Source organism: Onychostruthus taczanowskii, unplaced genomic scaffold (assembly GCF_017590055.1).
Source record: "Onychostruthus taczanowskii isolate IOZ18803 unplaced genomic scaffold, ASM1759005v1 scaffold447, whole genome shotgun sequence".
In the NCBI taxonomy this organism is placed as follows: domain Eukaryota; kingdom Metazoa; phylum Chordata; class Aves; order Passeriformes; family Passeridae; genus Onychostruthus; species Onychostruthus taczanowskii.
In genome coordinates this window covers 3,658-22,363 of record NW_024501981.1, presented here as the reverse complement: position 1 = coordinate 22,363, position 18,706 = coordinate 3,658, and the positions used below count along the sequence as shown (strand labels likewise).

The window sequence follows — 18,706 nt, the reverse complement described above, 5'->3', positions numbered from 1 at the left end:
GCAGGATATGGAATTGCACAATTCCACGAATACACAAAAACCGACCTTGTCAGGGAAGGACAGAAGAGCTCATTGATGCTCCATTAGTAATTATTTGCTTACAGGAACACAATGTTAACAATTACATGTTATGAGTTATGACACTTGTGGCTTCAATGTGGAATAAGCTAATTGATGTCAGAGACAGCCTGGGAAAAAAGGGATCAAGCCCACTTTGTTGTTCCTTTACTGCATTGCTTAACAATATCAAGGAATACAGTTTAAATGGCAGAGTACATTGTCCTGGAAATTTCAGAAATCCAAATGCACCATAATACTGGAAAATGTTCAGCCTGAACAGCCTCTCATTTTAAATGTGCACTCTCTTGATCCCACTCAAGAGACCAGACCAGGAGCTCTCTTTCATCGATCAGGAACAGCTGCCAGGTTTTGGGATCTTTTCCAAGCTGTAGCAGAAGGACCTCCCGAGGACATCAGCAGCTCCCTCAGCATTCCTGAGTGCAACACAATGACTGATGGACATCCAGCAGCACAGAACAGAGTCCCAGTCTTCACAAGGCACCCACAAACCACAGCAGCCAACTGCCACAAAGTGACATCACTGATGACATTGCAAATCTCCAGGGCTCTGGTTGTTTATTCAGTCCTCCCTGACACACATCTGACAGTGAAATCCTGCCAAACACCAACCCATGAAAACTGCCACCAAGATCAGATGGATACTGGATGGACTGAAGAGTAGAACATGGAATTGCAGAACATCACAAAAGAAAACACTCCCCACCTCATGACCTCCTGCTAGATGTGGTGAGGCAAGAGGTGCTGCCTCCAAAATGCCCCAAGGCCATGGCACAAGGCTGTCCCGCCTCTCCACAACCAGCATAAAAGCCAGCCCAGAGCCTTTCTCCCTCACACACTTCTCCTCACACCTTCTCCTCCTGCTGACTACCAGGTGAGCCTGAAGTCCATGACCCCTTTGCTCCTTCACCCCTGGACCCTCTCTTCCAGCACACTCAGCTCCAGCCTCAGCAGACCTCACGCTTCCCCACAGCCCCACAACAGCTTACACTCCATTACTGCCCCTTGCTGCCCCATGCCCCTGCCCTCCCTCACCCCCCTCTCCTCCAGGCCCCTCCACACCACACCCATGGCCTGCAACAGCCTCTGCCGACCCTGCGGACCCACCCCGCTGGCCAACAGCTGCAACGAGCCCTGTGCCCTGCAATGCCAGGATTCCCGCGTCATCATCAACCCTTCCCCTGTGCTGGTCACCCTGCCAGGACCCATCATGACCTCCTTCCCCCAGAGCACCACTGTCGGATCCACCTCCTCGGCTGCTCTGGGCACTGAGCTCAGTGCCCAGGGACAGCCCATCTCTGGTGGATTTGGCTTTGGGTATGGCCTGGCAGGCCTGGCAGGCCTGGGCTGCTCTGGCAGAAGGGGCTATGTCTACAACTGCTGAGGACCCTCAGCACCACCCCTGTCATTCATAATGTGCTTTCAGCTCTGGCAACAGCTCCTGCAAGCAAATTGCCTCAGCTGATTGTTGCCCTACTTGCTTCTCACACTGGATTCCTTCTAGTTCTTGCTCCTTGTATTTGGTTTTTTTCCCCTCAATGAAGTTTACCTGCATCAAAGTCTGAGATGCCTCCACATCTTTTTGAATTCCAATGGCTTCACATCCTCACCTAGTAAAATGCCAGATAGGCCATTGGTGTGGATGGAAAAGAAGCAGAACACCTCTGTTAGGTAAGATGTCACTAGCAGAAATAATGAAGACAGGCACTGGAAGGAGAGGACAAGGACATACCTTCCAGAACATGACACAGAATTAAGGCCCACTGCCCCAAAGGTTTTGGCATATCCATGATCTCCTGCACATAGCTCTGGTAGAGTCTCACTGTGCCAGCACACACTTGAAATACTCTCTTCCCCATCAGGACTCTTGAATCCACCCAGCAAACAGGAGGAACATCATCCACTCGGGCATGAACTCTGGAATACAAGCGCTTTGTTTGCCTCTCCTCAAGGAAAGTCAGCAATGGTAACATTTCCATGGACCATGGCCAGCTCAGTTTTGGTTCTCACAGCAGAGTCTCCACCAGCTTTTCCACTCTGAGACCACTCTCACATTCAAAAATTCTTGGCTTCTTTCCCCAAGGAATTCCATCTGTTTTCCCTTCTTCCCTTCCCCCCTTTCCTTCTCCTGTGTGCACTATTGAAAACAGCCAGTCTCCCTCAACTTCATTTCCTGCTGTCAGGGACTACCTTTTTCGCTTGAAGTCCCTGCTCTTCCTGCCCTCTTGGAATGATTCTCCTGCTCTTTCAGTCAGTATCTTTGTCGCCCTGATCTGGTCTTGTTTCACTAAGCGCTTGTGCTTCTTTCCCTGGACAGCCTTGATCTGCCCACACCACCCCACACAGGACCCCACCAGTGCTCTAAAGAGAGGAAAGGCCACCTCTCCCAACTTGATGGCAAGAATTGCCAGAAATCTATCTCGGATACTGGTGATGCCTTTTCCATGAAGGAAAGCATTGAGATTTTCCAGTCCCTTTGCTCTCCACCAGCACCACAGGGTCCTGCTCTGCAAAGCTGCTACTCAGCCTCTCAGACACCAGCATGTCCTGGGGCCATTGCCATTCCTGCCCAGATGCAGAACTTCACGTTTTCCTCTCCTGAACTTCAGGAGATGCCTTAAACCCCTCACTAGGTTCCTCTGACTGGTGGCACAACCAAATGGTGCCTCAGCCACTCCATCAGCTGCCAGTTTGCTGAGGGGTCAACAGTCCCACTGCCCATCTTATTTTTAAGGATGTTGAACAGGGTTGGACCCTTGGATACAACTCTTGACCTACTTCCCTTGAGACTTGCCTCATTTTGAATTTTGGGCCACTAATCCCCAGCCTCTGAGGACACTCCCCACAGCCACTCTCAGGACACTCACTGCACTCTCAGGCAACCTGGATTTTCTTGGATGCTCTGGGAGCATGGAAGGGGAAGGAATCTCAAAGGCTTCACAAAACGGTTGTGTCCAACAGCAGCCACTGCTCTCTCTTCATGCCCAGGCTGAGTCACTGGCACAGGGCAGACACACAGCTCGACCAAGCATCATTTCCTCAAGGGAAATCCTCCAACAGAACTGTCCTCACCCCTCAGCACTTTCCACAACTCAAGGCCCCAGAGGCCTGGCCCACCCCTCCCATGCTGCTGCTCCCCTTTGGCCTCTGCTCCCTTGCACAGCTGCTGCCCCCGGAACACACGGAGTCAGTTCTGATGGAAAAGCCTATTGACATTGAGTAAAATTGTTAACGCAGGGCTACAAATTCGGACACTAAATGATCACATCTTAAAAACATTGCAGAAGATCTAAATTTTGTTGCAAAAGATCTAAATTTTAAGTACAAAGTATAACCATTCCCTCTGCACTACCAAGGCCACCATTAACGTCTGTCCCCAAGTGACATCTCCAGGGATATTAAATCCCTGCAGGGATGATGACTCCACAGATACACTGTGCAGTCTGTGACACCAATGACAACACTCTCCATGAAGGAAGATTCCTTAATAGCCAAACTAAACTTCTCCTGAAGACACCTGGACTCCAGATTCCTGCTCTCCTGTGGTGCAGCACAAGGGAAACAGGTTTCACATCCAGTTTATTGTGAATCCATTCAGAAAACAGACATCTGAAATTGTGATGCAAGAAAAATTTTATTGAGACAAAATAGTGAAAAAGCAAGAGCAGCCAGTGGAAGGCTGAGGTGCAATCAGGGTGACCAACAGCTGAGGTCCTTTGCTTGCAGTACATTTGGCCAGAGCATCAAGGACTTCCTGCCCCAGAGTGGGAGCAGCCAGGCAGAGCTGCCCAATGGTCTCTGACCTGGAAGAAGGGGTTTGCAGCAGAGGGGATTGGACAGAGCCAAAGTAGAGAGCAGGGAGCAGGAAGATGAGAAGAGCAGAATGCAGATGGGCCATGTTTGCAGCAGCCTGGCTTGGCCCCTTGGCCACTGCCTTGGTTGGTGCGCTGAGAGCAGGAGCTGGAAGCGCTGAGCCCATTTGAGAGGAGGGTCCCTTGGGCCAGAGATGCTTCCTCAGTGCCTGGGGTGTGTTCCAGAGAGTGGGTGGTTGGTGTCAGGAGCAGTGCTGAGGGTCCTTAGCAGTTGTAGCCATAGCCCCTTCTGCCATAGCAACCCAGGCCTCCTAGGCCATAGCCAAATCCATGGCCATAGCCAAGGCCATAGCCACCAAATCCACCAGAGATGGGCTGTCCCTGGGCACTGAGCTCAGTGCCCACGGCAGCTGAGGAGGTGGATCCGACGGCAGTGCTCTGGGGGAAGGAGGTCATGATGGGTCCTGGCAGGGTGACCAGCACAGGGGAAGGGTTGATGATGACGCGGGAATCCTGGCATTGCAGGGCACAGGGCTCGTTGCAGCTGTTGGCCAGCGGGGTGGGTCCGCAGGGTCGGCAGATGTTGTTGCAGGCCATGGGTGTGGTGTGGAGGGTCCTGGAAGAGAGGGAGGTGAGGCAAGGCAGGGGTGTGGGGGTGATAGGGGCTGTGATGAATGAGGGTGAGGGAGTGTGGAGGCTGTTGTGGGGCTGTGTGGAGGTGTGAGGCTTCTGAGGCTGTGGCTGAGCGTGCTGGAAGAGAGGGGCCGGGGTGCAAGAGCAGGAGGGTCAGGGTCTTGAGACTCACCTGGTAGTCTGCAGGAGGAGAAGGCTTCAGAAGAAATGTGTGAGGGAGAGAGGCTTTGGGTTGGCTTTTATGCTGGTCCTGGATGCGTGGGACAGCCTTGTGCCATGGCCTTGGGGCATTTTGGAGGCAGCAGCTCCAAGCTGGCTCAGCCTGGTGAGTCATGAGTAGGGGAGTGTTTTCTTTCCTGCAACTCTGCAATTCCGCGTTCTTTGGAAGAGAGGGAGGTGAGGCAAGGCAGGGGTGTGGGGGTGATAGGGGCTGTGATGAATGAGGGTGAGGGAGTGTGGAGGCTGTTGTGGGGCTGTGTGGAGGTGTGAGGCTTCTGAGGCTGTGGCTGAGCGTGCTGGAAGAGAGGGGCCGGGGTGCAAGAGCAGGAGGGTCAGGGTCTTGAGACTCACCTGGTAGTCTGCAGGAGGAGAAGGCTTCAGAAGAAATGTGTGAGGGAGAGAGGCTTTGGGTCGGCTTTTATGCTGCTTGTGGATGGGTGGGACAGCCTTGTGTCATGGCCTTGGGGCATTTTGGAGGCAGCAGCTCCAAGCTGGCTCAGCCTGGTGAGTCATGAGTAGGGGAGTGTTTTCTTTCCTGCAACTCTGCAATTCCGCGTTCTTTCCCTTGAGGCTGTGTCCATCTGACCTTGGCATAAGTTAGATGAGAGAAGTAATGGCCAATATCTTGTTGTTGATAACAAGTGTCAGGACATGCAGAGGATTCAACAGAAGCTTTGGAGAACTGGGGATTTAACTCTAGGTCATGCCATGGCATATTGACATCTCTCATTTGCATTTTGCCCCCTGCCTGAAATTCCAGGTCCCTTGTTTAATCTCATTTAGGGTGCTCCAGTTCCATCATTGCCGTGATCTCCCTGAGTTGCTCTTGGTCAACCACCTCCATGTCTGCATTCCACTGTGGAGTCCAACCAGTGGTGGCTGAAAGGATGGGCACTGCCCTCAATGTGTTTTTGTTTCTTTTCCTATCCTGTCTTGGGAACTGCTGGAGTTTTTTGCAGCAAAGGGTACTTGGCCAAAGGGTGGATTAATCAATGGCTGAGGAATTGTTCTCCTCACACATCTTGTTCTCCTCATCTTTCACCACTTTTCCTTTCCATGTGTCAGGCAGAGCCCAGCACTGTGACCCCACAGTGTGACCTTGAAGAGACAAGGGCTATGGATGGACCAACAGAAGGCTTAGGGCAGCATGTGATCCTCCCTAAACAATAGGATTGGTTTCCCATCTGCATCTGGGAGAGGTCTGGGATACAAAAACACCTGGACAGATGGCAACATGGTGGGGATGGAAACACTGGGATGAAAGGAGCAGACCCTCACAAGCAGTGGTCCTGCAAAGCCCAGACCAGCCTGACAGAGCCCTGATGGTCTGGGGCCCATCTTCACAATCTACCAACAAACCACAGAACATGAGTGCCCTGGGGCCACCTCACTGATGAACTGGCTTTAGTCACGTCTTCACCTTGCCCCGACAAGGCCATCAACACCAGCATTTGACCTCTAATACCTGCATTTAAATATTGCCATGAAAGTCTGATGGACAAGACCTCCGGAAAATGGCTTGGAATAGCAGAATTCCACATAGGAATGCCAGCACCCTGACATAGGAGGGAGGAGGAGCTCACTCATCATCCATTAGTAACAATTAGCTTTTGCTAACAGGAAAAAAAAATATTAAGACTTGGAGGTTTTAAATTATGAAACCTTGAGGCTTGAATGCGGAATAAGAGAATTGACATCACAGACCAGCCTGGGCAAACATGGGCTCGTTGTTTGTTTATAAGATTCATGAAAGAGGTCAAGGAATATGCTTTAAATGACAGTGTATGCTGTTGCGTAGATTGCAGAAATCCAAATGGACATGACACATGGAACAAGTCCAGCCAGAACAGCCTCTGCTTTGCCGGATCCTCTCCCGTGATCCCATTCAAGACACAAGGCCAGGAGCTCTAGTTCATTCATTAGGAAGCGGTCCAAGGCACCAGAATCCAGCCATGTTATTGGACAGTGAACTTCCCAGGACATCAGCAGCTCCCTCAGCATTCCTGGGTGCAACACAATGACTAATGGAAATCCAGTGGCACAGAACAGAGCCCCAAACATCACAAGGCACCCACAAACCACAGCACATGAAACCCACAAAATGACCTCAATTATGACATTGTAAATCTCCAGAGCTGTGGTTGTTTATTCCGCCCTCCTCAGCTTGCATGAAACAATCAAAACCACCCAAATACCAAGTCTCACCCTAAAGCTGCTGCCAAGGTCAGATGGACACAGACTGAAGAGTAGGACATGAAATTGCAAAACTGTATGAAGAAAAACACTCCCCAGCTCATGACTCACCAGGCTGAGCAAGGCAAGAGCTGCTGCCTCAGAACATCCCAAGGCCATGGGACAAAGCAGTCCCACCCATCCAGGACCAGCATAACAGCCAGACCAGAGCCTCCCTCCCTCACACACTTCCCCTGAAGCCTTCTCCTCCTGCAGACTACCAGGTGAGCCTCAAGCCCCTGACCCTCCTGCTCCTGCACCCCTGGACCCTCTCTTCCAGCACGCTCAGCCCCAGCCTCAGCAGCCCTCACACCTCCTCACAGCTCCATAACAGCCTCCACACTCCCTCACTCTCCTGCATCATCACCCCTCAACACCCCCCACCCTTCCTCAACTGTCTCTCTTCCAGAACCATCCACACCACACCCATGACCTGCAACAACATCTGCCGACCCTGCGGACCCACCCCGCTGGCCAACAGCTGCAACGAGCCCTGTGCCCTGCAGTGCCAGGATTCCCACGTCATCATCAACCCTGCCCCTGTGCTGGTCACCCTGCCAGGACCCATCATGACCTCCTTTCCCCAGAGCACCGCCATCAGATCCACCTCCTCAGCTGCTCTGGGCACTGAACTCAGTGCCCAGGGACAGCCCATCTCTGGTGGCTTTGGCCTTGGCTACGGCCTGGGATGCTATGGCAGAAGGGGCTATGGCTCCATCTGCTAAGGGCCCTCAGTACCACCACTCACACCACCAGCTCTGCCCTCTGGCAACAGCTCCCTGCAACCAAAGCAAATCAAGTCAGCTTTTGTCACGATGGTCTCACCTCATAACAGATTATTTCCACTTCTTACTCCTGCCTCTGCATTCTTTCATATCAATAAAGTTTTCCTGCTTTAAACCTGGGACACCTCCTTATTTTTTAGTGTTAAAATGCTCTCACCTCTGCCCCCAAGACATTCTAGGGCTGAACAAGCCCCTGGGAGCATGTGGAACAGGGCAACAACACTTTTCCTTACATATATGTCCAAACAACTGATACCAAATTATGGCATAGGAAACACAGGAAGGGACATCTTCCAGAACATGTCACAGACCTTGCAAACTGCTCCACCAAAGTCTTTGACACATCAATTGGCAAAAAAATAGAAAAGGCACTCCATGCCAGGACATTCTTGACAAGTCTCTTCCTGGCCCAGACTCTTGAAACCTTCCAGCAAAGAGAGAAACAACATCCACCTCTTGGGCTGGAGCTCTGGAGCACAAGTGTTTCAACTGCCCTGCTCAAGCAAGACCAAACAGGGAATATTTCCAGCACCATGGACAGGTCAGATTTGGCTGTGCAAGACTGAGACTCCACCACCTCTTCTAGTCTCAGATCATCCTCATAATGAAAGATTCTTGTCTTCTTTGCCCATGGACTTCCATGTCTTTTCACTTGTGCCCTTGCTCTCTTGCCCTGCAGGTGTGCACTGCTGAGAACAGCCAGGCTCCCTTGTCTTCATTCCCCACCATCAGGGATTTGCAATCACTGATGGCACAACCCTGTCTATCCTTGTCTTCTGGGCGTCTCAGCTCTGCCATCCTCTTCTCTAGAAAAGTTCCCCCCGCCACTTTAGAACATTGCTGGCCCTGGAATGGTCTGGATTCATTACATGGATTACATTTTCACACTTTAGAACATTGCTGGCCCTGGAATGGTCTAGATTCATTAAATGGATTTCATTCTCATGCTCAGGAGCCCAGGACTGGTCATAGCACCTCACATGCGATGTCACCAGCTTTCAGGAGACAGCAAGAGTCACCTCCCGCTGTCTCATCACAACACTTTTCCCACTTCTGCCCTCAAACCTTGGGGTCCCTTTTCCCACCCAGGGACACCTCCTGGTCAATTTCTTCTCAACTACAACCACAAAAGCTTTTTCAGAGAAGAAAACCATTGTTCCAAGCTACTCTGAGATTTTATTTCCTACCTGGGATGACTCCTACCAACAAACAGCCCGTGGCAGATGCCCTTGCTGAGCTCCAGCAGATGTCCAGGACTACTCAGGTTTTCTGTGTTGGCCAAAAGTATCCAACTCCTGGGCTACAGAACTGTGGATTTGCTGCCATCTGGACTTTGGAACACTGACAGCAAGCCTCTGGACCCAGCCCTTCAGAGCCTTCTCCAGACACCACTGACACAACCTGGACATGCCTGGGGTATTGTCAAGGATTATGCAATGCCCTCCTCCAATATCCCAGGGCAACTGCCCAATCCACTTTCTGACAACCAGACATTGCCCACAGGAGTGACTGACCTCAGTCCTTAGCCCAAAATATGACCCAAAAGACGCTGGATACCAAAACTGTAAAAGCAAGAGGGGCATCAAGACACACACAAAGCACAACCAGCAGGAAAAAGATGGTTCAATGTCAGCCATTGCCAGCTGGGAGAAAAGCATGGAGGGAGGGTATGTGATTGAAGGCACAACACCTCCTACTTGGCACAGCTGCAAAATGCAGACCAGCCTGACAGGGCTGCCAGAGAGTGGGGACAACTCTTCCCCACACAGCCACAAGCCACAGCGCAGAAGTACCATGGGGTGACCTCAGCGATTACACCCCACCTCTCCAAATCCTTGGTCACATCTCAAGCCCACCATGACACAAGCCATAAATACCAGAATACGTTTTCTAAAACTTGCACTTAAAAGCTGCCGCCGAGGTGAGATGGACACAACCCCAAGAGAAGGACAAGATACTGTGGATGTGGGGAAAGGCAAGGAATGCCCAGCTCATGACACACCAGGTAAGACCATCCATGAGAAGGAAGACAAGGACCTGCTCAAGCAGACCTGTAGATGAGCCTCAGAGATGATGAGGCCCTCAAACCAAAAGTGAACACAGACACCACGAGGGCTTTGTGTTAAAGGCAGGCAAAGACCTGAAATAGAGTATCCTGCCCTGATCTCAAGCAAGTGAGAGGTTTGTGTGGTGTGATTGAAGACCAAAGTGTGCTGAGGGTAGGGGAACTGGAGCACCATTTCCTAAGACAGGCCTTGGTGCACTTTTTCACCCACACCGACTGCCTTCACAAACTTGCCTTAGCACTGAGTGAGACTGGAAGAGTTCAGGGAGAAAAGAGAAAGAGCCATGTGAGGTTGTGATGCAAAGGAAAACTTTATTGAGGACAAAGTGTGAAAATTCAGCAGCAGCCAGTAGAGGGGAGCTGGTCTGGATTGTGACCAGGCTGACCATCAGCAGAGCAGCTTTTTCTGGAGATTTGGCCAGATATTCAAGGTGTTCCTGCCCACAGCTGGGAGAAGCACACTGGAGGTGCCCGATGGTCTCTGGCTTGGGAGAAGGGGTTTGCAGCAGAGGGCACTGGATAGAGCTGAAGGGGCCATGCAGAGCAGGGAGTAGGAGAAGAGAAAAAGGTAGATGGGCCATGTTTGCAGGCAGCCCAGGCTGGTCCCTTGGCTGCTGTCTTGCTTGGTGCCCTCAGAGAAGATGATGACTTAAGGCACCACTGGAACAGGAATCGCTGATCCCATTGGAGAGCCTTGGCACAGAAAGATGTCCTCAATGCCTGAGATGAGTTCCAGGGAGTGGATGGTTGGTGTGAGGGGTGGTGCTGAGGGTCCTTAGCAGATGGAGCCACCCCTTCTGCCATAGCAGCCCAGGCCTGCCAGGCCGTAGCCAAGGCCAAAGCCAAATCCACCAGAGATGGGCTGTCCCTGGGCACTGAGCTCAGTGCCCAGAGCAGCGGAGGAGGTGGATCCGACGGCGGTGCTCTGGGGGAAGGAGGTCATGATGGGTCCTGGCAGGGTGACCAGCACAGGGGAAGGGTTGATGATGACGCGGGAATCCTGGCATTGCAGGGCACAGGGCTCGTTGCAGCTGTTGGCCAGCGGGGTGGGTCCGCAGGGTCGGCAGATGTTGTTGCAGGCCATGGGTGTGGTGTGGAGGGTACCTGGAAGAGAGAGGGGTGAGGCAGGGCAGGGATGTGGGGGTGTGAGAGGCAGTGATTCAGGAGAGCAAGGGTTAGGATTAGGGAGTGTGGAGGCTGTTGTGGGGCTGTGGGGAGGCGTGAGGGCTGCTGAGGCTGGGGCTGAGTGTGCTGGAAGAGAGGGGCCAGGGGTGCAGGGTCAGGAGGGTCAGGGGATTGAGGCTCACCTGGTTGTCAGTAGGAGGAAGAAGGCTTCAGGAGAAGAGTGTGTGATGGAGAGAGGCTCTGGGCCTCCTTTTATGCTGGTTGTGGATGGGTGGGACAGCCTTGTGTCATGGCCTTGGGGCATTTTGGAGGCAGCACCTCTTGCCTCACCACATCTAGCAGGAGGTCATGAGGTGGGGAGTGTTTTCTTTTGTGATGTTCTGCAATTCCATGTCCTACTCTTCAGTCCATCCAGTATCCATCTGATCTTGGTGGCAGTTTTCATGGGTTGGTGTTTGGCAGGATTTCACTGTCAGATGTGTGTCAGGGAGGACTGAATAAACAAGCAGTGCCCTGGAGATTTGCAATGTCATCAGTGATGTCACTTTGTGGCAGTTGGCTGCTGTGGTTTGTGGGTGCCTTGTGAAGACTGGGACTCTGTTTTGTGCTGCTACATATCCAGCACTAATTGTGTTGCACCCAGGAATGCTGCTGATGTTCTTGGGAGGTCACTCTGGAACAGCTTGGCAAGACCCCAGTGCCTGGGAGCTGTTCTTGATGGATGACAGAGAGCTCTTGGCCTTGTGTCTTGAATGGGCTCACAGGATCTGGTAAAAGAGAGGCTGTTCAGGCTGAACCTGTTCCATTTTTATGATCCACTTGGATTCCTCAAAGTTTAATTTGAACACACTGCTCCATGTCAAGTGTATTCCTTGACCTCATTCAGAAATGCATTAACAAACAACAAATGGGCCCGATCCCTTTGTTCCCTGGCTGCTCCTTGGCCTCAATTCCCTTATTCCACACTCAGGCCACCAGGTTTCATAATGATTTATATCCTGTAAATCACAATATTGTGTTCCTGTAAGCAAAACCCAGTAATTGCTGGGTGATGGTGAGCATGGTCTGCTTTCCCTCTCTGTCATGATGTGGGTGTGCCTTTATGGAATTTCACGATTCCACGTCCTTCTCTTGAGCCCCTGGTCCTTCCGACCTTGAGGGCAGCTTTTAAGTGAGTTATTCATATGTGAGGGTTGGTGGCATTTGGGAGGGTTTGCTCTCCAGGTGAGTGTCAGGGAAGGCTGAATATACAACCAAAACTTTGGGGAGGTGTGGTTGTCATTAGCAAGGTCACCCTGTGGCACGGGTGTGCTGTGGTTTATGGTTGAAGCAGAGGATCCCCATTCCCTCCCAGCCCTCTCAGGCTGCTCTGGAATTTGCAGCTCTGTTGGAGGTATTGCCACTTCCCTCACATTCCATGATTTCCCGCCTGTCCAAGCCTGACTCTAAACCTGACCTTTGCTGTTGACTGTGCTCTGTGGGTGTCTTGGTGCCCCTCTTGCCTTTAAGGTTTTGGTATCCAGGGCTGTTGGGGTCTTTGCTGGGGCTGAGTGCAAAGGGGTGAGGCCACTTGTGATTGTCAGAAAGAAGATTTGGAGGTTGCTCAGGGTTGTTGGAGGGGGGCATTGCCTGATTCTCAACAACCAGGGAAATCCGGGTTGTGTCCCTGCCCAGAGAATGATTCTGAAGAACTGGACACAGAGGGCTGTCCCAGTCCAGATGGCTGGAAGTCCTCAGTGCTGTGGTCCAGGAGTTGGATCCTTTTGGCCAACATTGAAAACCAGAGTGGTCCTGGACGTCTGCTGGAGCTCAACAAGGACATCTGCCAGGGGCTGTTTCTTGGCAAGAATGAGGATGTCATCCCTGGTAGGAAGGAATGTGTGGGTATCAGTTGGATCAGGTGTTTTCCAAATAGCCTTTGTAGTTGAGGGCGAGAAGAAGAGGAGTTGGAAGTATCCCTGTGCCCTTATGGGAAAAAGGACCCGAAGATTCCAGGAATGATGTGGAAAAGTGTTGGGATGAGGCAATGAGAGGTGGCTGCTGGTGTTTACGGTTGTAGCAGGCCATGGGTGTGGTGTGGAGGGTCCCTGGAAGAGAGAAGGATGAGGCAGGTCAGGGGTGTGAGGGTGGGAGAGGAGGTGATACAGGATGGCAAGGGAATGTGGAGGCTGTTGTGTGGGTTTGGGGAGGCATGAGGACTGCTGAGGCTGGGGCTGAACGTCCTGGAAGAGAGTGTCCAGGGGTGCAGGGGCAGGAGGGTCAGGGGCTTGAGGCTCACCTGGATGAAGGTCGGAGCAAGAAGAGAAGGAGTCAGGAGAAGTGTGTGAGGGAGAGAGGCTCTGGGCTGGCTTTTATGCTGGTCCTGGATGGGTGGGACAGCCTTGTCCAATGGCCTCGGGACATTTCTTCGGCAGCAGCTCTTACTTGGCCCAGTCTACCATGAGGTCGTGAGGTGGGGTGTGGTTTCATTCATGTCCTTCTGCAATTCCTTTTTACTGAAGCTGGTTCCTTCTGACCTTGGCAGTACCTTGGAACCTTTCATGACTTGGTGTTTGGGTAAATTTGATTGTTTCATGTGTGTCAGGGAGGGCTGAATAAACAACCATTGGCCAGGAAATATGCCATGTCACCAGTGAGGTCATTTTATGGCCCTCATGTGTTGTGGTTTTTGGATGTTTTGTGAAGACTGGGACTCTGTTCTGTGCCTCTGGATGTCCCTCAGTCGTTGTGTCACCCAGGAATGCTGAGGGAGCTGCTGGTGTCCTGGGGAGGTCACTCTGCCATAACTTTTATAAGTCGCAGTGCTTGGAGGAAAGAGATCTCATGCCCTTTTGTTTTGAATGGGATCAAGAGAGAGCATCTGGTAAACGACAGTCTGTTCAGGCTGAACTTGATCCAGTGTACTGGTTGTTTTGGATTTCTGAAATTTATACAGCAGCGTACAATGTTGTATAAAGTGCATTTCTACACCTCAATCAGAAATGTCATATCAACGAAGAAACCTGGTCCAACCAATTTTTTATCTCAGCTTGTCTGTGATGTCACTTGCCCTCATTATGCACTGAAGGTGTCAGGTTTCATAGCTTTTATTCTAAAATTTTAATTTTGCATTTCTGTTAGCAAAAGCCAGTAATTGGTAGAAGAATATCAGCAAAGTCGTCTTCTCTCCCTGTCTTGGTGGGGGCAAAAAACTCCAGCAGTTACCAGGACAGGATGAGGAAAAGAAACAGAAGCAGGTTGAGGGCAGTGTCCATCCTTGCACCCACCACTGCTGGGACTCCACAGTGGATCAAGGATGTGGACATGGCTGACCAAGAGCAGTGCCAGGAGATCATGACGATGATGGAAATGGAGCATCCTTAAAAGGAGAAGCTGAGAGAGATGGGAGTTCTTTCAGGCAGGACATAAGGATGCGCATGGGACATATTGTCAATATGCCATGGAATTACTTCAGTGATGACTTCCCAGTTCTCCAAAGCCTTTGTTGAATCATCTGCATATCCTGACACGCACTAACACCAACGAGATGATGGTCACAAATTCTCTTCATTAAGCTGGCCGCCAAGGTCAAATGGAAACCACCACAATTGGAGAACATGTGATTGAAGAGTCACAGGAAAGAAAACACTCCCCACCTCATGATCTCATCCTAGACTGGTCCAGACAAGAGATGCTGCCTAAAAAATGCCACAAGGCCATGAGACGAGGCTGTCCCGCCCCTCCAGGACCAGCATAAAAGCCGGCCCAGAGCCTCTCTCCCTCACACACTTCTCCTCACGCCTTCTCCTCCACTTGCTCCTGCCAAGAACCAGGTGAGCCTCAAGACCCTGACCCTCCTGCTCCTGCACCCCTGGCCCCCTCTCTTCCAGCACGCTCAGCCCCAGCCTCAGCAGCCCTCATGCCTCCCCACAGCCCCACAACATTCTCCACACTCCCTCACCCTGCTGACACTTCACCCTTCAACCCTTGCTGCCCCATGCCCCTGCCCTGCCTCACCCCTCTCTCTTCCAGGCATCCTCCACACCACACCCATGGCCTGCAACAACATCTGCCGACCCTGCGGACCCACCCCGCTGGCCAACAGCTGCAACGAGCCCTGTGCCCTGCAGTGCCAGGATTCCCGCGTCATCATCGACCCTGCCCCTGTGCTGGTCACCCTGCCAGGACCCATCATGACCTCCTTCCCCCAGAGCACCGCCGTCGGATCCACCTCCTCCGCTGCTCTGGGCACTGAGCTCAGTGCCCAGGGACAGCCCATCTCTGGTGGATTTGGCTTTGGCCTTGGCTACGGCCTGGCAGGCCTGGGCTGCTATGGCAGGAGGGGCTATGGCTCCATCTGCTAAGGGCCCTCAGCACCACTCCTGACACCAACCATCCACTCCCTGGAACTCATCTCAGGCATTGAGGACGTGGCTCTGGGCCAAGGCTCTCAAATTAACTCAGCACTTCCAGCTCCTGCTCTCAGGGCACCAGTCAAGGCAATAGCCATGGGGCCAGCCCAGGCTGCCTGCAAACACGGCCCATCTGCCTCGTGCCCTTCTGCTGCTCCTGTCACTGCATGGACCCTTTGTTTCTGTCCAGCTCCTCTTGGGCAATCTACTTCTCCCAAGCTAGAGACCATCGGGCACCTCTGCTGGGCTATTGCCAGTGCAGGGAGACTCGTGTTGGGATTGTTATAATTTTGCGTCATTGTCAGAAATCAGGGTAGTGGGATTGAATGAGATGATCAGCAAAAGCAGGAACCACTCCAAACTGAGTAGTGGGGTTGGTTGGAGGGAAGGGATGGCATTCAGAGGGGCTGGAACTGGTTGGGGCAGTGGGATATTGTCAATTTCCTGAAGCTGAACAAGGCCAAGTGCAAGGCCCTGCATGTGGTTTGGAGCACTGCCAAACATGGCAGTAGACTGGACGATGAGTGGATCGAGAGCAGCCCTGAGGAGAAAGCCTGGGGGTGTTGGTGGATGAAGAACTGGACACACCCTGCCATGTGAACGAGCTGACCAGAAACTCCCCGTGTCCTGAGCTCAGGTCCACGGCATGGGCAGAAGTTGATGGGGGGGATTCTGCCCCGCTGCTCTGGATGGGGTCGACTGAAGTTCTGTGTTCAGTTCTGGGATGTGAAAATAAGGGAAACAAAAACCAGCTTGAGCTGATCTGTAAATGGGCCTGGAAGATGATGAGGGTCTGGAGCAACTAATGTCCAGCCAAAATGAGCACATCAGCCATGAGGGGCTAGTGCCAGAATCAAGAATAGACCTGCATTAGTGGATCCAGGCCTGTGATTAAGCAAGTGAAATTCTTTGTGATGGACACAAAGTGTGTCAGTGTGTCCCAGTGGGTAGTGGAACTGCAGAGCCAATTCCAAGAGAGGTGTTGGTGCAATTTGCACCCTCCAAAAATGGCTTGTGGAGACACGGATTTGTGACAAGTGTGGTTGGCACACCTTTGCCAGAAAAATGTTGAAGGAGACAAGGAGGTCATGATGGGTCCTGGCAGGGTGACCAGCACAGGGGCAGGGTTGATGATGACGCGGGAATCCTGGCACTGCAGGGCACAGGGCTCGTTGCAGCTGTTGGCCAGTGGGGTGGGTCCGCAGGGCTGGCAGCGGTTGTAGCAGGCCATGGGTGTGGTGTGGAGGGTGCCTGGAAGAGAGAAGGATGAGGCAGGGCAGGGGCATGGGACAGCAAGGGGCAGTAATGGAGTGTGGAGGCTGTTGTGGGGCTGTGGGGAGGTGTGAGTGCTGCAGAGGCTGTGGCTGAGCGTGCTGGAAGAGGGGGATCAGGGGTGCAGGAGCAGGAGGGTCAGGGTCTTGAGGCTCACCTGGTTCTTGGCAGGAGCAAGTGGAGGAGAAGGCCTGAGGAGAAGTGTGTGAGGGAGAGAGGCTCTGGGCTGGCTTTTATGCTGGTTGTGGATGGGTGGGACAGCCTTGTCCCAAGGCCTTGGGGCATTTTTGAGGCAGCAGCTCATGGCTGGCCCAGCCTAGTGAGTCATGAGATGGGGAGTGGTTTCTTTCCTGTAACTCTTCAACTCCATGTCCTCCACTTGAGGCTGTTTCCATTTGACCTTGGCAGCACCTCTTAATGGAGAGAATTAGTGACCATTACCTCGTTCGTTTTAGCATGTGTCAGGACACGCAGAGGATTCAACCAAAGCTTTGGAGAACTGGGAAGTCGTCACTGAAATCATTCCATGGCATATTGACAATATGTCCCATGCGCATCCTTATGTCCTGCCTGAAAGAACTCCCATCTCTCTCAGCTTCTCCTTTTAAGGATGCTCCATTTCCATCATCGTCATGATCTCCTGGCACTGCTCTTGGTCAGCCATGTCCACATCCTTGATCCACTGTGGAGTCCCAGCAGTGGTGGGTGCAAGGATGGACACTGCCCTCAACCTGCTTCTGTTTCTTTTCCTCATCCTGTCCTGGTAACTGCTGGAGTTTTTCACAGCAAAGGGTCCATGGCCAAAAGGATGGATTAATAAATGGATGAGGAATAGTTCTCCTCATGTGTCTTGTTCTTCTTATCCTTCACATTTCCTTTACAGGAAGAAGAGTCCAGAGCCCAGCACTGCGAGCCCATAGTGTGACCTTGCTGGGCCCAGGTTAGAGGAGCTTTACAGATGAACCAACATGACAGTTTGAGCAGGATGGGAAGCCTCCCTATATCCCAGGGATTGCTTTCCCATATGCATCAGGAAATGCCAGATGTATAGAAAGGCAGGGAGAGATGGCAACCTAGTGAGGAGGGAGACAATGGGATGGAGGGAGCAGCCCTGCAAAAGCAGTGCTCCTGCAAACCCAAGATCAGCCTGACAGTGTGGAGGTGTTAGAAGGTCTGGGACCCTCCTCAAAACACAACAAAAAAACACAGCACACAATGCCATGTGGTGACTTCACTGATGGTATTCCACCTCTCCAAAGCATTGGTCATTATTTCAGCACTCCCTGGCTCACATCATCAACACCATCTTAACATCTAATATTTCCATTTAATTGTTCCTCCAAGGTCAGATAGACAGGGTCTGAAGAGAAGGAAATGTAATTACAAAATTCCAAAACTAAGGGTGGCCACCATGACAGAGGAGAGAAGAGGACCTTGCTGACCCTCCTCTAGTAATTACTGGCTTTTGCTAACAGAAATACCAAATTAAGATTGCATGACAAAAGTTGTGAAACATGATGGCTTGAATGCAGAATCAGAAACTGACATCACAGGCCAGCCACAGTGAGAAACTGATTGGACCAGGATTGTTCTTTGATATTACATTTCTGAATGAGGTGCAGAAATGCTCTTTATAAAACAGTGTATGGTGTTGTACAAATTTGATAAATCCAAACAAACCAGAACACTGGAACAAGTTCAGCCTGAACAGACTCTCATTTACCAGATCCTCTCTCTTGATCCCATTCAAAACACAAAGGCATGAGATCGCTTTCCTCCAAGCACTGAGACCTTTAAAAGTTACTGCAGAGTCACCTCCTCAGGACACCAGCAGCTTCCTCAGCATTCCTGGGTGACACAATGACTGAGGGACATCCAGAGGCACAGAACAGAGTCCCAGACCTCAAAGGCACCCACAAACCACAGCACAAGAGAGCCACAAAATGACATCACCGATGACATTGCAAATCTTCTGGGTGATGGTTGTTTATTCAGCCCTCCCTGACACACATGAAACAATCATATTGGCCCAAACACCAAGTCATGAAAGTTGATGCCAAGGTCAGTTGGACACATTCTCAAGAGCGTGACATG

The 18,706-nt window shown here is 51.7% G+C and overlaps 3 protein-coding genes across 3 annotated transcripts; 1 reads left to right on the top strand and 2 right to left on the bottom strand.

The window, feature by feature from the left end:
- Window positions 1–4,154: 4,154 nt before the first annotated feature.
- LOC121341072 (feather beta keratin-like) lies at window positions 4,155–4,487 on the bottom strand. The gene has a single exon (XM_041414276.1). The coding sequence runs from the start codon at window positions 4,485–4,487 to the stop codon at window positions 4,155–4,157; it is 333 nt and encodes a 110-aa protein (XP_041270210.1).
- Window positions 4,488–10,599: 6,112 nt separating this feature from the next.
- Window positions 10,600–10,908, bottom strand: LOC121341071 (feather beta keratin-like). The gene has a single exon (XM_041414275.1). The coding sequence runs from the start codon at window positions 10,906–10,908 to the stop codon at window positions 10,600–10,602; it is 309 nt and encodes a 102-aa protein (XP_041270209.1).
- A 4,072-nt stretch (window positions 10,909–14,980) lies between these two features.
- Window positions 14,981–15,292, top strand: LOC121341070 (feather beta keratin-like). The gene has a single exon (XM_041414274.1). The coding sequence runs from the start codon at window positions 14,981–14,983 to the stop codon at window positions 15,290–15,292; it is 312 nt and encodes a 103-aa protein (XP_041270208.1).
- Window positions 15,293–18,706: the final 3,414 nt, after the last annotated feature.

Coding starts and splice junctions, on each gene's coding strand:
- LOC121341072 (XM_041414276.1), bottom strand. CDS start 4,487: ATGGCCTGCAACAACATCTGCCGACCCTGCGGACCCACCCCGCTGGCC.
- LOC121341071 (XM_041414275.1), bottom strand. CDS start 10,908: ATGGCCTGCAACAACATCTGCCGACCCTGCGGACCCACCCCGCTGGCC.
- LOC121341070 (XM_041414274.1), top strand. CDS start 14,981: ATGGCCTGCAACAACATCTGCCGACCCTGCGGACCCACCCCGCTGGCC.